The sequence below is a fragment of the Danio rerio genome, chromosome 4, assembly GCF_052040795.2.
Source record: "Danio rerio strain M-AB ecotype USA chromosome 4, GRCz13ab, whole genome shotgun sequence".
Classification (NCBI taxonomy): Eukaryota; Metazoa; Chordata; class Actinopteri; order Cypriniformes; family Danionidae; genus Danio; species Danio rerio.
This window is the reverse complement of record NC_141024.2, coordinates 26468029-26487347: the sequence shown is the minus strand read 5'-3', so window position 1 is coordinate 26487347 and position 19319 is coordinate 26468029. Positions and strand designations below refer to the sequence as shown.

The following is a 19319-nucleotide window of genomic DNA, read 5'->3' as shown; positions in this document are numbered from 1 at the left end:
TGATGCAGCATCATTGACGTTGATCTGACATCCCCTGCATCATAAAAGTGCACCAGGGCCACACATGCTTTGATGCATGATGCTCATAATTTAATTTAAAGACAACAAAATAAAACAGACCACAGATGAAAAGAAACTGACTGCATATACACAGCTGTGACACAAAATCCTCGCCGGCTGCCTACAATAGATACCTTTTAGTCATCTAGTCTCAAAACACCTACTGTACCTATAGGAAGCATTTTCATTCATCGCAGTTTGAATGAAAACCTAATATACAGCTATTTAGACACAAAAACTGAGCCAGAAATCCCCTTAAAATATCCAACTACAGTAAGCATGTTTTTTGACATATTGATTTACCATTTATATAATCACATTACACTTTTACTAAAAAAAAAGCATGCTTAATTTGGGGTAAAGACAAAAAAAGAACTAAATAAAATAATGTTTTGGTTTATTTATTGTAAAACATTCAATGTTGGTAAGCGATTAGGTATTTTATGGAATTCAACAAACAAATGAATCCATCAATTAAATAAAACATTTAATTTTGGTAGGTTTTTGGGACATTTATGTTATCCACATTTTATATGTAATTTGTTATTTAATACCATGTCAGCATCTAAGGCAATTTTCATGGCAAGAACATTTAATAATAAATATACAATTAAAATTTAACAAACAAATGAACACATACATTAAATAAAAATTTTTGTGATAATATTTAGTTTTATTTGTCGTGAAACATTTAATTTTGGTAAGCGATTAGGTATATTTATGGTTGAAAATGCAGTCTATTAGATGTTTTGAAACTATAGATGTCCTAAAATGAAGGTAGGTTTTGAGACTATCATGTTATTTACAGTTATTATGCATGCATTTTTATTTAATGCCACGTCACCAACCAAGGCCGTTTTCATGGCAAGAACATTTCAATGATAAATAGACAATTAAAATTCAACAAACAAATGAATACATAAATAAAATGGGATTTTTAGCGCTATTACATGTCACTTTGCTAAAAATGTCCTTAAGAGAGTTCATTTCATAAAAAAATCTTCTGGAATCATAAAAAGCAGAACTGTCCAGTAAAATATTTTACAGTAAGGGAAATTGTGCAGTATTAACATTGAGTGGGGTCTTCATGTTTGAGCAAAAAACCATAGGTTAATCTTGTATGTCAAATACGACATCTGGTAAAAATCACTTCATCAAATCTAGTCTTAAAATTTTGTTCGATACTTCAGGTTGTATTTCATACAGTTTATTAATTTGCAATGCATCTCACTATTCTTGTCACTAGTTTAAAATGTAAACTTGGAGGCATGCTTTGGAGACAAAAAAATTATTCTTTTGCTAGACATTTTCTATATGTTCCAATGCTGAAAGTAAAGAAGGGGTTTCAGCTGTGAATACTGAGCAATTATAGGCAGACTGATTCCAAAACGTGGTTGTTCAGTCACCATTGCTGCTGCTACACCTACAGTTATGTGCAAAATGCTGTCAAGAAAAGGCAGCCCATTGATTTGTGTCTAAAATGCCAAAATTACAAAAATTTAACCATGGATTTACTACAAATAATAATCATTTTAAAAGTTATCACAAAATAATCATGGTTGTGCTATTCATAGTTTAACTTAAAATACTTCTTCACTCTTAACTATTGTTTTATTGTAGTAAAACTAGTCTTAAGGTCTTTGTTTTTATGTTGTTTATCACAAAACAGTTTCACTGTAGTGTAAATAGTATTTTAGACCCAAAAACTATTTGGATACTATCCTCTTTTATTGTTATGGTGATTAAATTGACAATATACATTACATGTATAGGGATCACAACATCAAATCCTAGTAAGCTGCCTACCTAGGCAACAATTTAGGCATTACAACCTAGTGCTTGATGCGCCTATGATGCCTAAATTGTAGTCTATTTAGCACTCACCCAATTTGTAAGAAACCATGTCTCATGTCATGTCGTATTGTATGAAAAAAATGCAAACTTACTTTGCAATGCGACGTGGTAAATAAGCAGCTACAAGTCATTGTAGAGGTGTATATATGAAGGAGTGTTTATGTGCTAAATGCAAGCTGCTAACTGCATCTCTAACGCTATGACTGATATTTAGCAGCTGCTGTATGTCCGAGTACACGCAGGCTTCTATAAGCAAAAACTCACCTCGAACACAACTTCTTCATCAAAATCCTCAGTCATTGCTCTCCGCCATATGTGTCCATCAGTTGCGCATGCTGGGATGGTGGTCGTTTTGAATTACAGGAGGGATCTGAACAGCTTCTGCTGAATGCGCAGAGACACGCCATGACTTGAACTACACTTCCCATGATTCACAGTTCTTCTTCTTCTTTTTTTGACTAGGAGCTTTGCGAAGAGTGGACGTACCGACATCTACTGGAGTGTTATGGGTACAGTGGGACAGTGTAACAGTTTCACTGCGTGGTAAAAAAAAAGAGGTTTGACGAAAATATTATTTCACAAAATGTCGTGTTTTAAAACACACTTGTTTTACATAAATTTTATTAATTTACTTTAGAATGTCTAAGTGTGAGTTTTTGTCTTGCGTGTGATGTCTGTGTCTTATTTATTTATTTATTTATTTATTTATTTATTTATTTATTTATTTATTTATTTATTTATTATCAGTTTTTTATAACGTATTGATATAAATATTATCATTAGTATTAGTATTATTATTTTTTTTTCATTTAAAACTATTTAATATGACATCTGTTTAGTTTGATTTGTTTTATTATAAAATATCCGTTGTGCAAACAGAAGTTTCTGTCTAAAACATTTGCAGTGAATAAAGCTAAATAGCCTATTTAACTTAACTTAAATGTAATTTAAAATATTTAATATTTATTAAATTAATATTTTATTTAATTTCATATTTAATGTTTACATGTTTAACTATAAGATGTTTCATAACAACCTCTTTCTTATTCATAAACAGCATTAGAAACATTTATTTGTTTATTTATTTATCATGAGGCGCCGTAGTGCTTTACAGTGATGTTTAAACTCTCAAATGAACTGTTCTTTTGAATCGGTTCGTTTCGATGTAATTGCTTTTACATCCTGGAATTGCTTTTTCTTAAACTGGATATGACATGTTAATAACTTAGCTGTTTATAACTGAAAATAAAGGTGGACAAATATCTATAACTTACAGTTAGCAGGTAAAGTTGAAACGAACTAATTTGTTTAGAAGGATCACTTTTATTTAAGTATATAAATTATTATTTCAAATATCACATCTTGAAAAGCAATTATTAAAATTCCATAATCAGTCTAGTTTTTTTTTTGTACTTATTTATGTAAACTTAAATGGCTAAGACATATAAGGGATTCGTTTTTGAAATGATTCACTGAATCGCTTTGTTCATTGAACCGATTCCACTCGCAAGCAATCTAACATCACGGCGACGGTGCCTCTAGCGGTGGACTCTGGACGTTTTATTGAACTCTTTGACTGGGCTTCGCCGTTCCAGCTTTACAAAGCGGTGGTAAAAATAATGGAAAGCACGGAACTCATTCCACGCTTCTAGAAATACAACAAGTTTGGAGGATATTTTGAAGATATCGAGTTGCCTTTCCTTTTAGGACTCGCGATGGCTCCAGCTAGGAGAAAAGAGCGGAATGTAAAGGATCTGTGCTGAATGCAGCTCATTCATGGACTAAAGGACTCGTTTGGGGACCATGAGTACAGGTTAGTTTCCTGGATGAATAAACATCAGCTTCTTCTCTCTACAAGCAGTCTGTGTAGGGAAGTCAGAAATGTGGGGCATATTTGGTAAAATGTTGCAACATTTAACGGGTTCCTTATAATATTTCCAAGTGTTGCAACCGGTGGAACTTTAATGAAGTAGCAGCTACAGAGTTTCTAAAGTCTCTTTCAGAGGCTAATCTTGTGCTAACGGGACGATTTGCCCAAGAATAAATCTGTGGATGAAGAAGGTAAGAGATGATAATGTTTTGGAATGTTTTTCAGAGCAAAGCCTGGCTGAGGGGATTTTGTGTTTACAGCCTCATTCAGGATTTTCCCAAGCATACCGCACAGGATACTTTGACTACTATCTTTTGTTTCAACTTTGTTTTATTTTCTTAGCTTCTTGCGCGCACACACAAACATTTAGAACAAACATTTACTTTTTCTTTGTTCTCTTCATTCGATATGGACTCTATGGAGAGTGCGGCTAAAGATAACAATAAACGAAAAGTCCCGTGATTTTCTTTCCACTGTGGTAAGGAACTCAATCCCAGAACATTAGCCTGGTGACTCGGTCTCTCGTGCTGCTGCTTCAGCTCGATCTCTGTCCGCTGACCCAGAGCTCAAACACGGGCCCCAAAGACGCTCCGTCCGGCCGAAAAGCACGAGCTCCGGATCAGAGAGAAGAATGAGCGGAGGAGGGCGCCTCCGGGATTAGTCTTGGATTGCTTCCCTCGGAATGGGAAGACCACATTTCCTCAAGAGAGCATCAACAAATCTAAGCTTTTTTTTCACCGAGAGTGCTGTCTAAGTGATTTCAGTGAAGTGTAGATAGTTATTTTCTTCTTCAGTCAAACGTTTAGTGGAAGAGAGGTCAGAAAATTGCATTATGTTGAGTTATTATGTTAGTTTGTTTTAAAACAAACAAATAAAAAACAATAAACGTAATAGCTAACTTATAAGTATCCATCACTCTTCTGATGCAGAATTGATTATTTTTAATGGCTGTAACTGAGGTTGCTAGATGTTTTAGGAAAGATAATGGATAGAATATTTATTTTTCATTTTTTCCCCCTAAGTGTGTAGTTAATGTAGGCATAAATTATAAATATTTTTAAAGTATAAAGAAATTTTTTTTTTTTATTAAAAACTACTCACAAAAGGTAAACGTCTTAAGGACATAAGTAAACAACATCCTTGTTTTAAGGTTGTTACTACTGTCTATATTCAATATCTGCTACTGTAATTTGTACATTTATTTATATATGTAAATGTAACAAGGCAATAAATACATTTTTGCATATATGTGGCCTCTTTTGGGAGTATGTAAGAGTGGATTAAGGAAAAGTTCTGAAAGGTGAATTATCATTTACTTTGATGGTCTAAACATAATGACCCTTGTGAAATTAGATTTGTAAAGAATATTTAACGCTGTGTTATAAGCTTTACTGGAATGTACTTTTCTGAATTCTTGTAACTGACCTGATTTGACTCATTGAAATCTCACACAACCATAGGTTGAGAATGAAAGGTTTGCCTCCTGTATTATTAAATGTTTTGCATATGTACAATAAGTGGTCACATGTATTCTAGTCTTCATATACATGCGTCGTAAAGAGGTTACAAATATATGCACACCTGAAATTATGCAATACCAAGCCAATAGATACTAGTTCTATATTTTTCAAGAGTTGACTCCCAAAATAAATCTCCAAATCCATAACAAGTTTTCTGTTTTTAGTTGAAAATGCTGTTGTGTAAATGTAAAAGAAATAGATTAATGTCTAAAGTTAATTTATATTTGCATATATGTAGCTTGGGATTTGTTTGTTAGAGATGATCAAGGAGAAGTTCTGAAATGTGAATGATGATTTACTTTGACGGTCTGAAAATAATTACCCTTGTGAAATTAAATTTGTAAATAATATTTTAAGCCAATAACACTTCATGAGCTGTACTAGAAGGTGCTATTCTGGATTCTTGTAACAGACCTAACAGCCCATTAAAATCTCGCAGGACCTCACACAACCATAAAAGTAGGGAAACTAAAATAAAACTAGTTTGGTTAATGCATATGTATGGATATCTCAGAACTGCAATTCTGTCATGTGTGTATGTGGTGTACAAGTCTATTCTTGGAATTCATGTAGTTGTTTCTTTTTTTGTGAGTTTATTTAGGAATGAAGAAACCACCAGTTGCCCCCAAACCCAAGCTGGTTCCATTGCATAAACCATCACCTCCCCCTATTGCCCCAAAACCAGAGATCCTACTGCCTTCACCCTCACCCACTGCACACAAGAGAGGCAAACCTGCTGTTGCCCCCAAGCCATGTCTCCTCAAAGCCCCTCAGAAACCTGTTCAGGCAAGGCAAGATCATTGCAAGAATCAGCACCCCCCTGTCTCCAAAAATGGGGGTCCTGCTCTACTATCCTCAAACCTGTCAAATTACATTATACCGCCCTGTAATAAAGTTTGTCATCTTGCTAATAACAAATCAAATGATTCTAAGGAAATATGTAGAGAAGCAACCCTAACAACAGAAGTCGATGTTTTCAAAGAAGGCGACAGCCCAAAAGAACATTTGTTTTCCAATGACACATGGGAACATACTGCCCGATCTGAACATGTGCAGGAACAAGTGCCCACAGACTCAACCCAAATGTCCACTGAGGCCCAAGATGAAACAAACTCTCCCTCAGTAGAAAAGGACCAGGCAAGTACGCAAGTACTAACTTCTGACCATATCCCAAGACACTGTCCTACAGAACCCCTACAGGAACGTTCATCAGAGGTTAAAGAGACTGGCAATGTTTTTAGCTCCTGTACTAGTGACAGTGTTGGTGTCCCTGCACCACCCAGCAAGCCTCTCCCTGTACCTCATCCACGACGCCCTCGGAGGGCACTTCTAAGGCAGAATGTTGTGGAAGTTGCACCTTCGGACACTCAAGCAGATATACCAACAGAGACTCCTGAATATGCTCAATCAGACGGATTACAAGAAACTCCCAAAAACACAACCTGCCACTCCCACACAAGCACATTACAAAATGCATGTTGTCCTAAAGAGGACATTGAAAACACAGACACTGACTCCTCAACCAACAGTGATCCTTTGCACAAGGTAGACTCCTTTTACAATGCACAAGCTGAAGACATGCCTTCTGATTTAGACTCCACCCATTATTCTGTTCCAACAAATGGTGCAACTTTAGCTTCCATGGACACAGCTGTGGAGGATGGGTCGCAACCTCCAGCTCCGCCACCTCGGCAGAAATCCCTCCCACAAATGGTCGATTCATTGTGCAAGGCCTCAACATCAGTGGACAACTTGCTCTTGCATTGCCAGTCAGATCTTCAAGAGGTTACGAGTAATGATGAAGATGCAGAAAGTGATGATGAAGATGATGGGGCATATGGAGATTTTGCTCGCTACCCAATAACTCGGAGTCTTCCTAAACAAATCAAGCTTAGCTGTGGATCTCAAGTCATAGCTATCACCAAGCCATATATTGATGGAGATGAAAAGTCACCAAAAGTCATGCCTAAAAAGCCACAACGAAACAGTCTTCCCGCATCTGTTGCATTGCGGAAGCAAGGCACACCTCCTCCACTTCCCAACTCCAATCCTCCAGTATTCGGAGAACTTCCGGCACCTCCTCAAGAGAAACCTTCATGGAGAGTTGCCCTCCCTAGCATCCCACTCTTCAGTAGAAACCAGCCGACCCGTAGTAACAGCCAACCACAAGCCGGAGTTGTGGGATCGGTTTTTGTCAAACAAAGAGCAAAGTCATTTTCTTCTGCAGATCTTCAGAGAGTTGACAATGGATCGGAAGCCTCTGAGCAGTTGGCTCGGTCAGATCAAACACGAAGAAGCCTGCGGAAACTGCTAGAGCTGCGTGTTTGTGCACGGTTGCTGCCGAAGTTGCTCCGCAGTGGACAGTCCTTGGATTGCACTCGCACTGATTCGGAATATGAGGAGCATAAAGCCGTACCTGCTAATCAAGTCACATCTGGCGATGATGAAGAGGCTCAAGGTGACAGCGAGGCAGACTGTGGAGTGGAATATGAGAACGTCCCATTATATGAGGAGATCCCAGAATACATGAACCTGCCGTGGGTGTATTCCAACCAAGATGCTGACACAGACGTGTATGAAGTGCAGGAGCCATGTGAGGCAAACAGGTCAGTTTGTATATACTGTTCATGTTTAATGTCATCTTTCATACACCCATACTGAATTACAACTGTATTGTTTATTAGGTTCTGGATTTAGGAATGTGCTCAGTCTTATGTGCCAAGTACAAACACAAGTACTTAGGGTTAACAATGCCCTAGTAAAAAATGTCTTTAGTTAAACATTTAGATGTTTTGCTAGTAGAATAATATAATGTAATGGTTTGTCTGAAAAAGTGTATTCAAAACAGGGTAGAAAAATATGAGACACAGTATTTGATATGTGGATAATATATTGAGTAATTCTTGGTGCCATCATTATTTTACTTGCGTAAGGTATTTAAAAATTTAAAAGCTTGGCAGAGTAATACAACAGCACGATTCTAGGTTAAAAGGATATCTAAAAGTAAGAAAACAATTTAAATATTTTACAAAGGTTTGCTAAGCTTGTGTGTTATTATGTGGGCATCCGAGTTTAGCAGTCTAAGATCAGTCTTGCCAGCTATGTGGATTGTCAGCAGAATCGTGCTACTTTTACACTGTTGCTAGTGGATGTTGTTTTGTATGTGGGTTCAAGTGAGGGCAAGTGCAAGAGATTTCAGCGAAGTAAGATCCCTTGAAATGTTACAAGGTGGACAACAAGATTTGTAAATTTTAAAGCTTCATGAAATTGTGCAAGTTAGCAGTAGCACCTGCCAGTATAAATTATCATTTTTATGAGATTCATCCAATCAACTCTGAGCAACATGACGCATCTCTGATGCAAAAAAAACAAAAACAAAAAAAAACAAAAAAAAACACTGGTTTGTCTCTCTGCAAATTTAAAAGGTCACAATTTAGCAAAACACTTTAAAAGATAAAGTCATATGATTTTTTTTGAATTTTTTTATGACTAATTATACAATGCAATACAACTATTATTGTTACAATTATTTATAATTATTACATCCATAACCATTAATATGCATAAAGAACCTTTCATATTAAGAGTCATTTTTGTCATCAAAATAAACTTTGCTTATGCATCAAATCTTTAAATATCTTCAACAAAACATTACAAAAACAGATCCTTTATAATAAGGTCAGCATTACAGTCAGCAGTTACTGTATTTGCAATCAGACTAAGATGAATCATGGTTTTACTGACATGACATGATTTTTGCTTCTGTGTTATGAAATGTCGTAATGTTGAATTGAGCTCATGACTGTGAGCCAGAAGATCTCAGTAGAAAATTCAGAGAATGAGAGAAACGAGTGTGGGAGAAACAGAGAGAGAGGGAAAGGTTATTTTCCAGTGGCTCAGCTCTCTTCTCTACAGACATTTCCTGCTCTGGCCACTGAAAATAACCCACAGGAAAATGGCCCAACCTGGACTCAAAGAGTGGACTGTAGCCCTCTCTCACACACACACACACACACACACACACTTTTCATGACCACACTGACCACAGCAATACGGTGCATGTGTGCATCTATATATTTGTTGCTTTGTGGGTTTTTAATATTCATGTGAACAAATCACAACAGATGAAACCTGCAGATGATCTGGATTCTAAATCATTGAAGGCACAGAAGTGGTTCCAAACCTTTTTGGGTTAATTGTTTCTGTTGAACACAAAAGAAGGTATTTTTAAGGAAATTTGTATCCTAACAGCCATTGACACCCATAGTAGTGAAAAAGTACTGTGGAGGCCAAAAAAATATCCTCAAGCAGAATTGGAACAAGTGTAGATTATAAATGATGACAGAAACTACCATTTTAAATCCATTCACATCTTTAATGAGAATTACAAATATTAATAATCATTCTAAATATGTAAGAATAGAGTCCACATCTTGAGTTTTACAATACAAACCACAGCTGATCAAATATGAACACACACAATCAGAATCCACCTAGATTTAAAAAAAAGTTCCAAGGACAGGCCAGATCCTGGTTGTATCTGCCCCATACACACTTAAATAGTGCACTATTTGAGAGAGCAGCCATTTTTAGTATTGTCCAAAACCATAATGGATGTTCTGAAGTGCATTTAAGCAATCCCACAATGCACTGCAATAATGACTGTACAACTAAAGGCTGATTTATACTTCTGCTTCAAGTGCACGTGTATCCTCTGGCACAGACTTTGCGCGGGTGTACAGTATACCCCTCACAGAGGCTGATGTGCACCTCGCAAAAAATAGATGTAACTGCATGTCGCAACGACGCATAGCGCAAGCTCTGTGATTGGTCGGCTTGGTAGCTGTGACCAGTGTGGGTGGGGACAGAGCCGCTCGAGCCCGATGGAGCGAGTGTTTACAAGTGTCAAGTCCCGTGAAGTAGCTCTAGATGGAAACTGTTGTTTTGTGTTTACCTTATGATTAATAATGTTGAACATCCAATGTTTCCCCCCTCTGAATCCACAAGTTTAGCTACTTGTACATTAAAGTAGCGTTCAGTAAAATTAAAACACCCGCATAAAAACACGACACAAAGGAACATAAAAACTGCCAGCTAATGTTTTGGAAGTGTTATTGCAGAGCAACACAAACAGCATGCAGAAGTATAACGCACGACTATGCGCAAGGTAGGCAACATGGGTCACGCCGATCACTTGACGCAGAAGTATTAATCAACCTTAATAGACACTGAAAGGCAAGAGTACACCCATAATGCATTGAGTTTGTGCTCCAAAAGAATTTTCACATCTGACCACAAGCGAAATCCTATCAGTGTAATTTTTTAATTAATTAATATTAAATTGTTAAGTTACCGTTTGTATAAATCACAAGAATACTTTTGTTTCATTACTAATAGACAGTTCGCTAAGTGTTAAATAGAAGTGTTATAACAGGGCCTGACCGAGAAGTTAAAGATCTAATTAATCAACTAGCAAAACCCAAACAAATTTGTCATCCCTTTAGTGCACTCAGTGCTCGACTTCACTCACTAGTTGTCAATTACTCTTTTTAAGATGACTATTTTAGTGGACTAATGTGGGAAAAACAAATGAGAGTATAAGGGCGATTTTAGATAAAGCCATTCTTTGACTTTAACTCAGTGTCTGACAAAAAAAAAAAAAATTCTGCTCATCACTCCATGTTTCAAGTGACACATTCTGCTCCTGGGGATTCAACGTCCTACAGAGTTTAGCTGCAATAAGCTTCAAAACACTTAATCCTGAAGACTTTGATTAGCTGGTTTAAGTTTAAATAGAGTTAAAGTAAACCATCTGAGTCAGTGGCACTAGAGGAGCTGGTCTGGACACCACTGATCTTTGCATTTTTAATCAATGTGGCCAGTGTAATAAAGAGGTTAAAAAGAGTTTCTTTATTTTGTTAAACACAAAGGGAGATATTTTAAAGAATGCTGAAAACCTGTGTAACCATTCATTTCCATAGAAGGAAAAACTAATACTATAAAATTCAATGGTTACAGTTTTCTTTTTTAGCTTTCTTCAAATTATCTTCTTTTGTGTTCAACAACAGATTTGAAACTTGAAAGTGAAGGGGTGACATTGACAAACTTTTCAGTTTTGGATGAACTATCCCTTTAGGAAACACAAATTTAGAAACACAGATTCCAAATTTTTGACTTCTTTGTTAACAGCGATGACTGTTGAATTTGTAAACGCATTCTTGACCTTCATCTCACATTGGCTTGTCTGTGATGAGCTCTCAGTGCCAGCGAAACAGCGTTGTGCTGAACTTGCAGTTGGTTTCCAGATGCACAGGACGTTGAATCAAGCTTGTGGTCGTGTGTTTGGAAATGTCAGCATGTTACCAACAAATATTTACAGTCATGTGGCCTGAAGCCATTGATCATAATAGTAATAATAGAACACATACGTTATCTTTTTATCATCAGTATAAAAACTAAACTCTTTATTTGAATATACTGAATATGGCTGCACAATATAGTGTTTCAGCATCGATATCACAATGTCAGTATCCCAATAAGATTTTGCAATGTTTGTATTATAATTTATCATTTGTATGTTTTTAAGGCCTGTGATTGTACAATGATTTTAAAAACATTCAGGGATAAGACATTGTTCTGTTTGTAACTTTAATAACGATTCATTTTATTGAATTGTTTTATTATTTGCTATTCAGTTACTGTACCTGAATACTGTTAGACTTGTAAAACACTGTTTATTGCAATTGTACCTTTTTTATTGTGTTCATCGATAGTTAATTAGATTTAAGGAAGATGAACTCCCACTACAGAATCTAACATTAGAAATTCTTTCGAAATTGAGATATTACGTCATCAAGTGAAATTGTATTCATATTGCGATTATTTATATATATAATTTATTTATATATATATATATATATATATATATATATATATATATATATATATATATATATATATATATATATATATATATATATATAAATAAATATATATATATAAATAAATGCTGAATGCAATTTTCTCTCTCTCTCTCTGTCTCTCTCTATTTACATATATATATATATATATATATATATATATATATATATATATATATATATATATATATATATATATATATATATATATATACAATTTTCTCTCTCTCTCTCGCTCTCTCTCTCTTTTTTGACGTTAACAACTGCTCGTTACGTTGCTTGATGTTGCAATTTAATATTTTCTTATTATATTATGCTACTTGGTCTGTGTAGTTATGCAAACATTTGTTTGTTGAGCAAGTAGTTTGGCCATTTTCTGCCGTTTATTATTCCTAGTCATTTCTCCCATAGGTGACTGAATCGGAAGTTCTAAGACAATCGCGAAAACAGACGCACTTCCGCATTTTAGAATAAGGTCAATATATATATATATATATATATATATATATATATATATATATATATATATATATATATATATATATATATTGAAGTCACAATTATTAGCCCCCCTTTGAATTTTGTTTTCTTTTTAAAATATTTCCCAAATGATGTTTGAACAGAGCAAGGAATTTTTCACAGTATGTCTGATAATATTTTTTCTTCTGCAGAAAGTCTTATTTGTTTTATTTCGGCTAGAATAAAAGCATAAATTCATATATATGCTAGATTTTTCCAATATTGTGCAGGCCTAGTCCTGAAAAACAATAACATTTGAGAAAAAAATGTGTCAGAAACTGTATGCAGAATTAAAAAGCATTCTACTACATAGATACATGTAATATATCACAGACTAGGGCTTCGCAATATTGGAAAAAAAGTCCATTGTAATATTTTATTTTCTGTGATTTATACTGCCATATTTCGCCAAATAACGTGAATAGCTCTATTTTGTAAATGTAAATGCAAATACATTTATATTAAAAATACTTTATAGTTACCAGCTTACACTGGAAAACAATATCTGTTAATTAACATTTTCTGTATTTTGTGATTAACTGTTTTTTCCGTTTATTTACGGTTGGGTGGGATGTTGACCTCTGCTCTGTGTTCTTTTGATGTTAAAAATTCAACTCTATAAATTAACAATGTGACTTTCATTGAAATTTTAGTAGTTTGAAATAATATAAGCTCTAAAAAATAATATATAGAGATATAAGTCTGTAAAATAACAGAAAATGTACTGGCATGTACTACCACACTAACCCACACAATATAGCACTTTAGAAGAACTTAAGCAAGTTATAAGAACTTTTAAAGTTTAAAAGTTGTTGGATGAAACATTAAGGCCTCATAATGCAATTCAAAAGCAAAAAAGATGGGAAACAACAACAACATGAATCTCAAAATACGAAAAACTCTTAATTTATGGATATTTTGTACAGTGTAGAGCAACGACACTCACCAGCCACTTCGTAGGTACTTTATTAGTTCCAACTTTTTGTTAATGCAAATTTTTTAATCAGCTAATCACATGGCAGCAACTCACTGCATTTAGGCATGTAGACATGGTCAAGACAATGTGCTGCAATTCAAACAGAGCATCAGAATGGAGAAGAAAGGGGATTTAAGTGACTTTGAATGGGGCATGGTTGTTAGTGACAGATGTGCTGGGATTTACTAAGAATGGTCCAAAAAAGAGAAAATATCCAGTGAGCGACAGAGGAGAATGGCCAGACTGGTTTAAGCTGATAGAAAAGCAACAGTAACTCAAATAAACACTCGTTACAACCAAGGCATGCAGAAGAGAATCTATGAAAGCACCTCACATCCAACCTTGAGGTAGATGGGCCACAGCAGCAGAAGACCACACCGTGTGCCACTCCTGTCAGCTTAGAACAGAAAACTGAGGCTACTATTCACACAGGCTCACTCAAAATTGGACAAAAATGTTTACCTGGTCTGATGAGTCTCGATTTCTGCTGATACATACAGATAGCACGGTCAGAACAACAACAACATAAAAGCATGGATCTATCCTGCCTTATATCAACGGTTCGGGCTGGTGGTTGTCATGGAGTAATGGTGTGGGAGATATTTTCTTGACACGTTTTGGGCATATTAGTATTAGAGCATTGTGTCAGCCTACCTGAGTATTGTTGCTGACCATGTCCATCCCTTTATAACTAGTAACCACAGTGTACCAATCTTTTGATGGCTTCTTCCAGCAGGATGGCTAGCCATGTCATAAAGCGCAAATCATCTCAGACTGGTTTTTGAACATAAAAATGAGTTCACTTTACTCAAATGTCTTGCACAGTCACCAGATCTCAGAGCACCTTTTGCGATATGGCGGAGCGAGAGATTCGCATCATGGATGTGCAGTCGACAAATCTGCAGCAACTGCGTGATGCTATTATGTAAATATGGACCAAAAAGGATTAAGGCATTTCTGAAGACAAAAGGGGGTCTAATCCGGTACTAGTAAGGTGTACTAATAAAGTGATCATGATTGTAAATTAAAGAGTCTAACAGTATTCAGGTACAGAAATGAAACAATCGTACAGTAAAGTTGTGTAGTCTTCGTTATATACAACCATGAAATCAAGTAGATTTTTGTTAAAGCAATGCAGTAATTCTTTGTGCCCAAATGCTTTAAACTCACTAAAAAACACTTACAGTCACAGGCCTTAACAGCGCACACACAACTGATAAACTTTCACGTTTTTATGGTTGAAATGAAATGACTCCTTAATTCTACCTGGTCAGCTTTAATCCTGACTCGATCCTAAAACGATATTGTGCAGCTCTATCACAAACAATGTCCAGTTATCCTGGAAATAATCTTTTTCAAGATAACTGGACATCGTTTGTGAAATTGCACACATATCATAATTTTTTTAATTGTATTCAAGCTGTACAATAGTATACACTAAACAGCATCCTGTAGTATTGTGTTCTGAAAGCATCCACTATCTCTTATATCTGTGAGATTTTACTCAGGACGATCACTGGACTAGATTGGATAATAGGAGTCAGGCAGAATCACTTGAGTGAAACTTGATGTGTGCGCGCGTGTGTGTGCACGTGTGTGTGCGTGTGCGTGTGTGTGTGTGTGTGTGTTTATATAGGGATGTATTACTACATTATTGTTATTCAGTTATTATTGGTGTTCAAATCTGAATAAGGGTCGTAGTAAATTATTTTGTTTCCTTTCATATTTGTGTTGTAAAACATAGACCTAGCAATTAATAGTATAATATAATATAAAAAAAATATAAAAAATATTTAATATAGAATCTATCTATTTGGACTCTTATAATATAAAATAGAATAAATAAAATATTTTGGTAATTTATATTATATTATATTATATTATATTATATTATATTATATTATATTATATTATATTATATTATAAAATGATCTACATGGAAGTTATCTTTAATGGTTTTTAAAATAAAGCAAATAGCCTTTTAATATAACATACAACTTTAAAAAATTAAGATAAAATAACAATATTTTTATGTAATTAACTCAAATGAAATGCAATTATGCCAAATATACATACTTGTGTGTTGCGAGTTGTGTGACAGACCAATGTGGAAAAAGTCATTTAATTTACAATGAAATTTTGATTTGACACATTCCAGCTAATGGACTCCACCACATATATTAAATCACATTCACTGTAGTTTCTTAGGAACGACAGAAACTCTAGCTTGCGTATCTCTCTCTTTCTGTGTATGTGTGTGTGTGTGTCTTTGCTGAGTGAGTTTATATAAGCTGTAAACAAGAGCAGCTCTGTCTTGCCGCGGGAGAAAGAATGAGAGCGAGGGGAACCAGAAAGAGGGCAGAAAGTGTGTGAATGCAGAGAGTTTTATTTTGTGTTATCTGTTGTGGGATGCTCAAGGAGCAGTTCAGCCCAAAATGAAGATATACTTTCTTATTCTCACGTCACACCAGAGAACTTGATGGTTTTTATGTGGAGTACATTAGAAGATATTTAGGTGAATGATCACACTGATCTTATATGAATGAATGAATGAATGAATATATTTTTTTAAACAAAATTGAACTTTTAAAAAGTATTCTTCCGTATTCTGAAGCCATCTGAAATTTAGGATTTGAAATTGTAGGATAAAATCTTTTCAAAAAATGTGCAAAGATCCATTAGCTTTATTATATAATGTTATATTATATTATATTATAATATTTTATGTAATATTATATTATATTATAGGGTGAATTCAGGTCAAATTGGTAATACTTATAGCAATACTAATACATTGGTCAAAGAAAAGTATCAAAATAAATTTAAAATAAAGTAATTTTGGTTGAATTAAGGTCAGCTGGGACACATTTGGCAAAAAGTGTCTCAATTGACCTGAATTTGCCCTAAATTTAATTTAATTTAATACTTTTTTAGCCAATGTATTAGAATTGCTATTGGTAGTAGAATTATTTTAGAGCCATTTGTGTCAGAATAACAGAAACTAGGTTGAAATGATGGTAAACTACATGTAAAAAAGCAAAGTTGACTCAACTTAATAATTTTAAGGCAACAAACTTCAGGACATTTTTCAGTTGACTCGACTTTCAACCCAATTACTGCACTTGACTCAATTTAAGTTAAGTAAGTAGGTTAAGTAAACTCAAAAATGCCCTGAAGTTTGTTGCTTTAAAATTATAAGTTGAGTAAACTTTATATGTTATAATTTTATATACATCATATGAACGAACGAAAGAATTAATGAATAAATCGTTTTTTTTTTAAGTAATTGGACCTTAAATAAAGTATTCTTCTGTATCCTGAAGCCATTTGAAATTTAGGGTTTTAAATTGTTCGATAAAATCTTCTCAAAATATGTGCAAAGATCCATTAGCTAATATTATATTATATTATATTATATTTTATTATATTATATTATATTATATTATATTATATTATATTATATTATAGGTTGGATTTGGGCCGATTTGGCAATAGTTAATAGCAATTCATGCATTGGTCAAAGAAAACTATCAAAATAAAATCAGTTTAAAATAAAACAATATAGGGTGAATTCAAATCAATTGGGACACATTTTCTTGGTCATCTCAATGGTAAAAATATATCTAAATTGTCCTAAAATTCACCATTAATTTCAATTACTTTATTTTAATTTAATACTTTTTTTGGATAATGTAGTAGGATTGCTGTTGATTACTTTGTGTCAGAATAACATAAACTAGGTTAAAACTATGTTAAACTACACTGTAAAAAAACTAAGTTGACTCAACCTAATGGCAGTTCGACACAAATATTTAAAAATCAGTGTTGGGCAAGCTACTTGAAAAATGGAGTGAGCTAAGCTATTAGCTACTCCACTTTAAATGCAGCTTAACTACACTATATATTATTTAAAATGATGTGTCTGCAATCAATACACATGTAAGAACAGTAGACCACCGAAAATGCAGGATTGTGCAATTATTTAACAAACCCTTTATTTTAACATGGTAAACTACTAGTCTTTTTGATCAATCTGTTGAACAGCTTCATTCAATTAAATATTTGAAAGGGCTTAAAATAGTTTGAGTCCACTTTGCAATGTCAGTCTAGGCAATCTTTATTGTTGTAGTTTGTGTCACAGTACATGGTGCTTAGCTATAGCACTGATTAAATAAGAGTAATGGCATGCTGATGCCGCTCTAGGTTTGTTTCTTTTATCAGCTATTTCCTCCTCATACGGTTTAAAGTATTTTTGTCTGGACATCAAATGTGAATCATCTATTTTCTTTCAGCTGTTGCCATCTAATTATTTTTAGTCCATGAAGTTCTTCCAAATAGAGCTATTCAAATCATCTAATTAAATTATATTGATATCTCAATTTATATCCCAACAAAACAAAATATCATGTCAGATTTTTCCAATATTGTGCAGCTCTACACCAAATGCTATTGTTTCTTGTGCCTGAATGCTTTAAACTCACTTTAAAAGTTTAACAGAAAAAAACTAATTCAATTAATAAATTTTAAATCCACAGTAGGTCAAGTTTGCAATTAATCTACAAGCTCCTGGTCAAAAAATAATCCTTACTTGACAAGCAGATCCTGCAATGTGACTTTTGCAAATGCTCACATTGTGACATCAATACTGAAACGATATATTGTGCAGATCTAGTTACCATATACTGTGTGTGTTTGTGTGGGTGGTTGGTTGGGTGCGTGCAAAAATAAAATAATTGATAAAATAATTATCTAAAATAATTGATGTGATAAAATAATGAAAGTAATCCAAACTCCAATACTGTGACTGGTCTGATTGTTTGTATTTTGGTTCTTCCTGTCTGGCAGCAGATGTTCAGTGAGTGCTGATCTATCAGAGGATGGACTGAGCTCTAATGAGGAAGACGGTGACAGCTCAGACTCCAGTAAAGAAGACATGAGACATTCAAAAGATAAAGAGGTACTGCACAACAACACAGTAGTAGAACAAACATCACAATTAAATAGAAGGAATCACTGGCATGGGATTAGAGGAATGTTCTAGGTTTTCAGCTTTATCGACAGCATCTGTGATTGTTCTTTCCTTTGGCACAGGAAATAATTTCAACTCAATCTTTACCCTATAAACACATTTATTTTTTTTACAATAATCCATCTACAATTGAATTATATGAGGCAGGTTATTACATTGAAATACACACTGTTTTGAAAATAGAGCCACAAGCCTATTAATATGACCAAATTGTTTGAAAAAAAAAAATAGCTAAATTAATTTAGGCCTTAATCGTTGTTGCCAATTTAGCAATTTTGTTGCTAGGTTTAGCAATTTTCATCTACCTTAGCAAATTTTTTTTTCATAAAAGCGCCTAGCAACAAATGTAACAAGTTTAAGATTTATTTGGCTTTTAGCAGCTATTAAAAAGTGACTCAAATCAAAGTGCAGTGACAATGTTGCAATGCGTTGATAATGAACAAAAACATGCCATATAATTAATTAAAGTTGAAAGGAATGTGTTTGATACTTTTGTATTTTTGTCTTAGTTCAGTGAAATCACTGTCCATCAAGACTATAGTCCCCTTCCATGAGTTCAAAATAATGAGAA

General features: G+C 34.3%; 2 protein-coding genes across 11 annotated transcripts in view; one reads left to right on the top strand and one right to left on the bottom strand.

Moving 5' to 3' along the window:
- vezt (vezatin, adherens junctions transmembrane protein) overlaps positions 1-2342 on the bottom strand; it is a 33668-nt gene extending 31326 nt beyond the window's left edge. For 3 of the 4 annotated variants that reach the window (XM_087245569.2, XM_087245571.2, XM_087245573.2), the window contains exon 1: positions 2179-2342. In XM_087245569.2, coding sequence (XP_087101695.2) covers positions 2179-2214 — 36 coding nt within the window. In that variant the 5' untranslated portion in view covers positions 2215-2342. 4 annotated transcript variants of the gene reach the window in all.
- Positions 2343-3457: 1115 nt separating this feature from the next.
- fgd6 (FYVE, RhoGEF and PH domain containing 6) overlaps positions 3458-19319 on the top strand; it is a 50040-nt gene continuing 34178 nt past the window's right edge. For 2 of the 7 annotated variants that reach the window (XR_015942078.1, XM_087246783.2), the window contains exons 1-3: positions 3458-3975; positions 5906-7910; positions 18568-18676. Coding sequence is in view for 6 of the 7 variants with exons in the window: in XM_087246783.2 (XP_087102909.2) it covers positions 5908-7910; positions 18568-18676 (2112 nt within the window). In the remaining variant the exon portion in view is untranslated. 7 annotated transcript variants of the gene reach the window in all.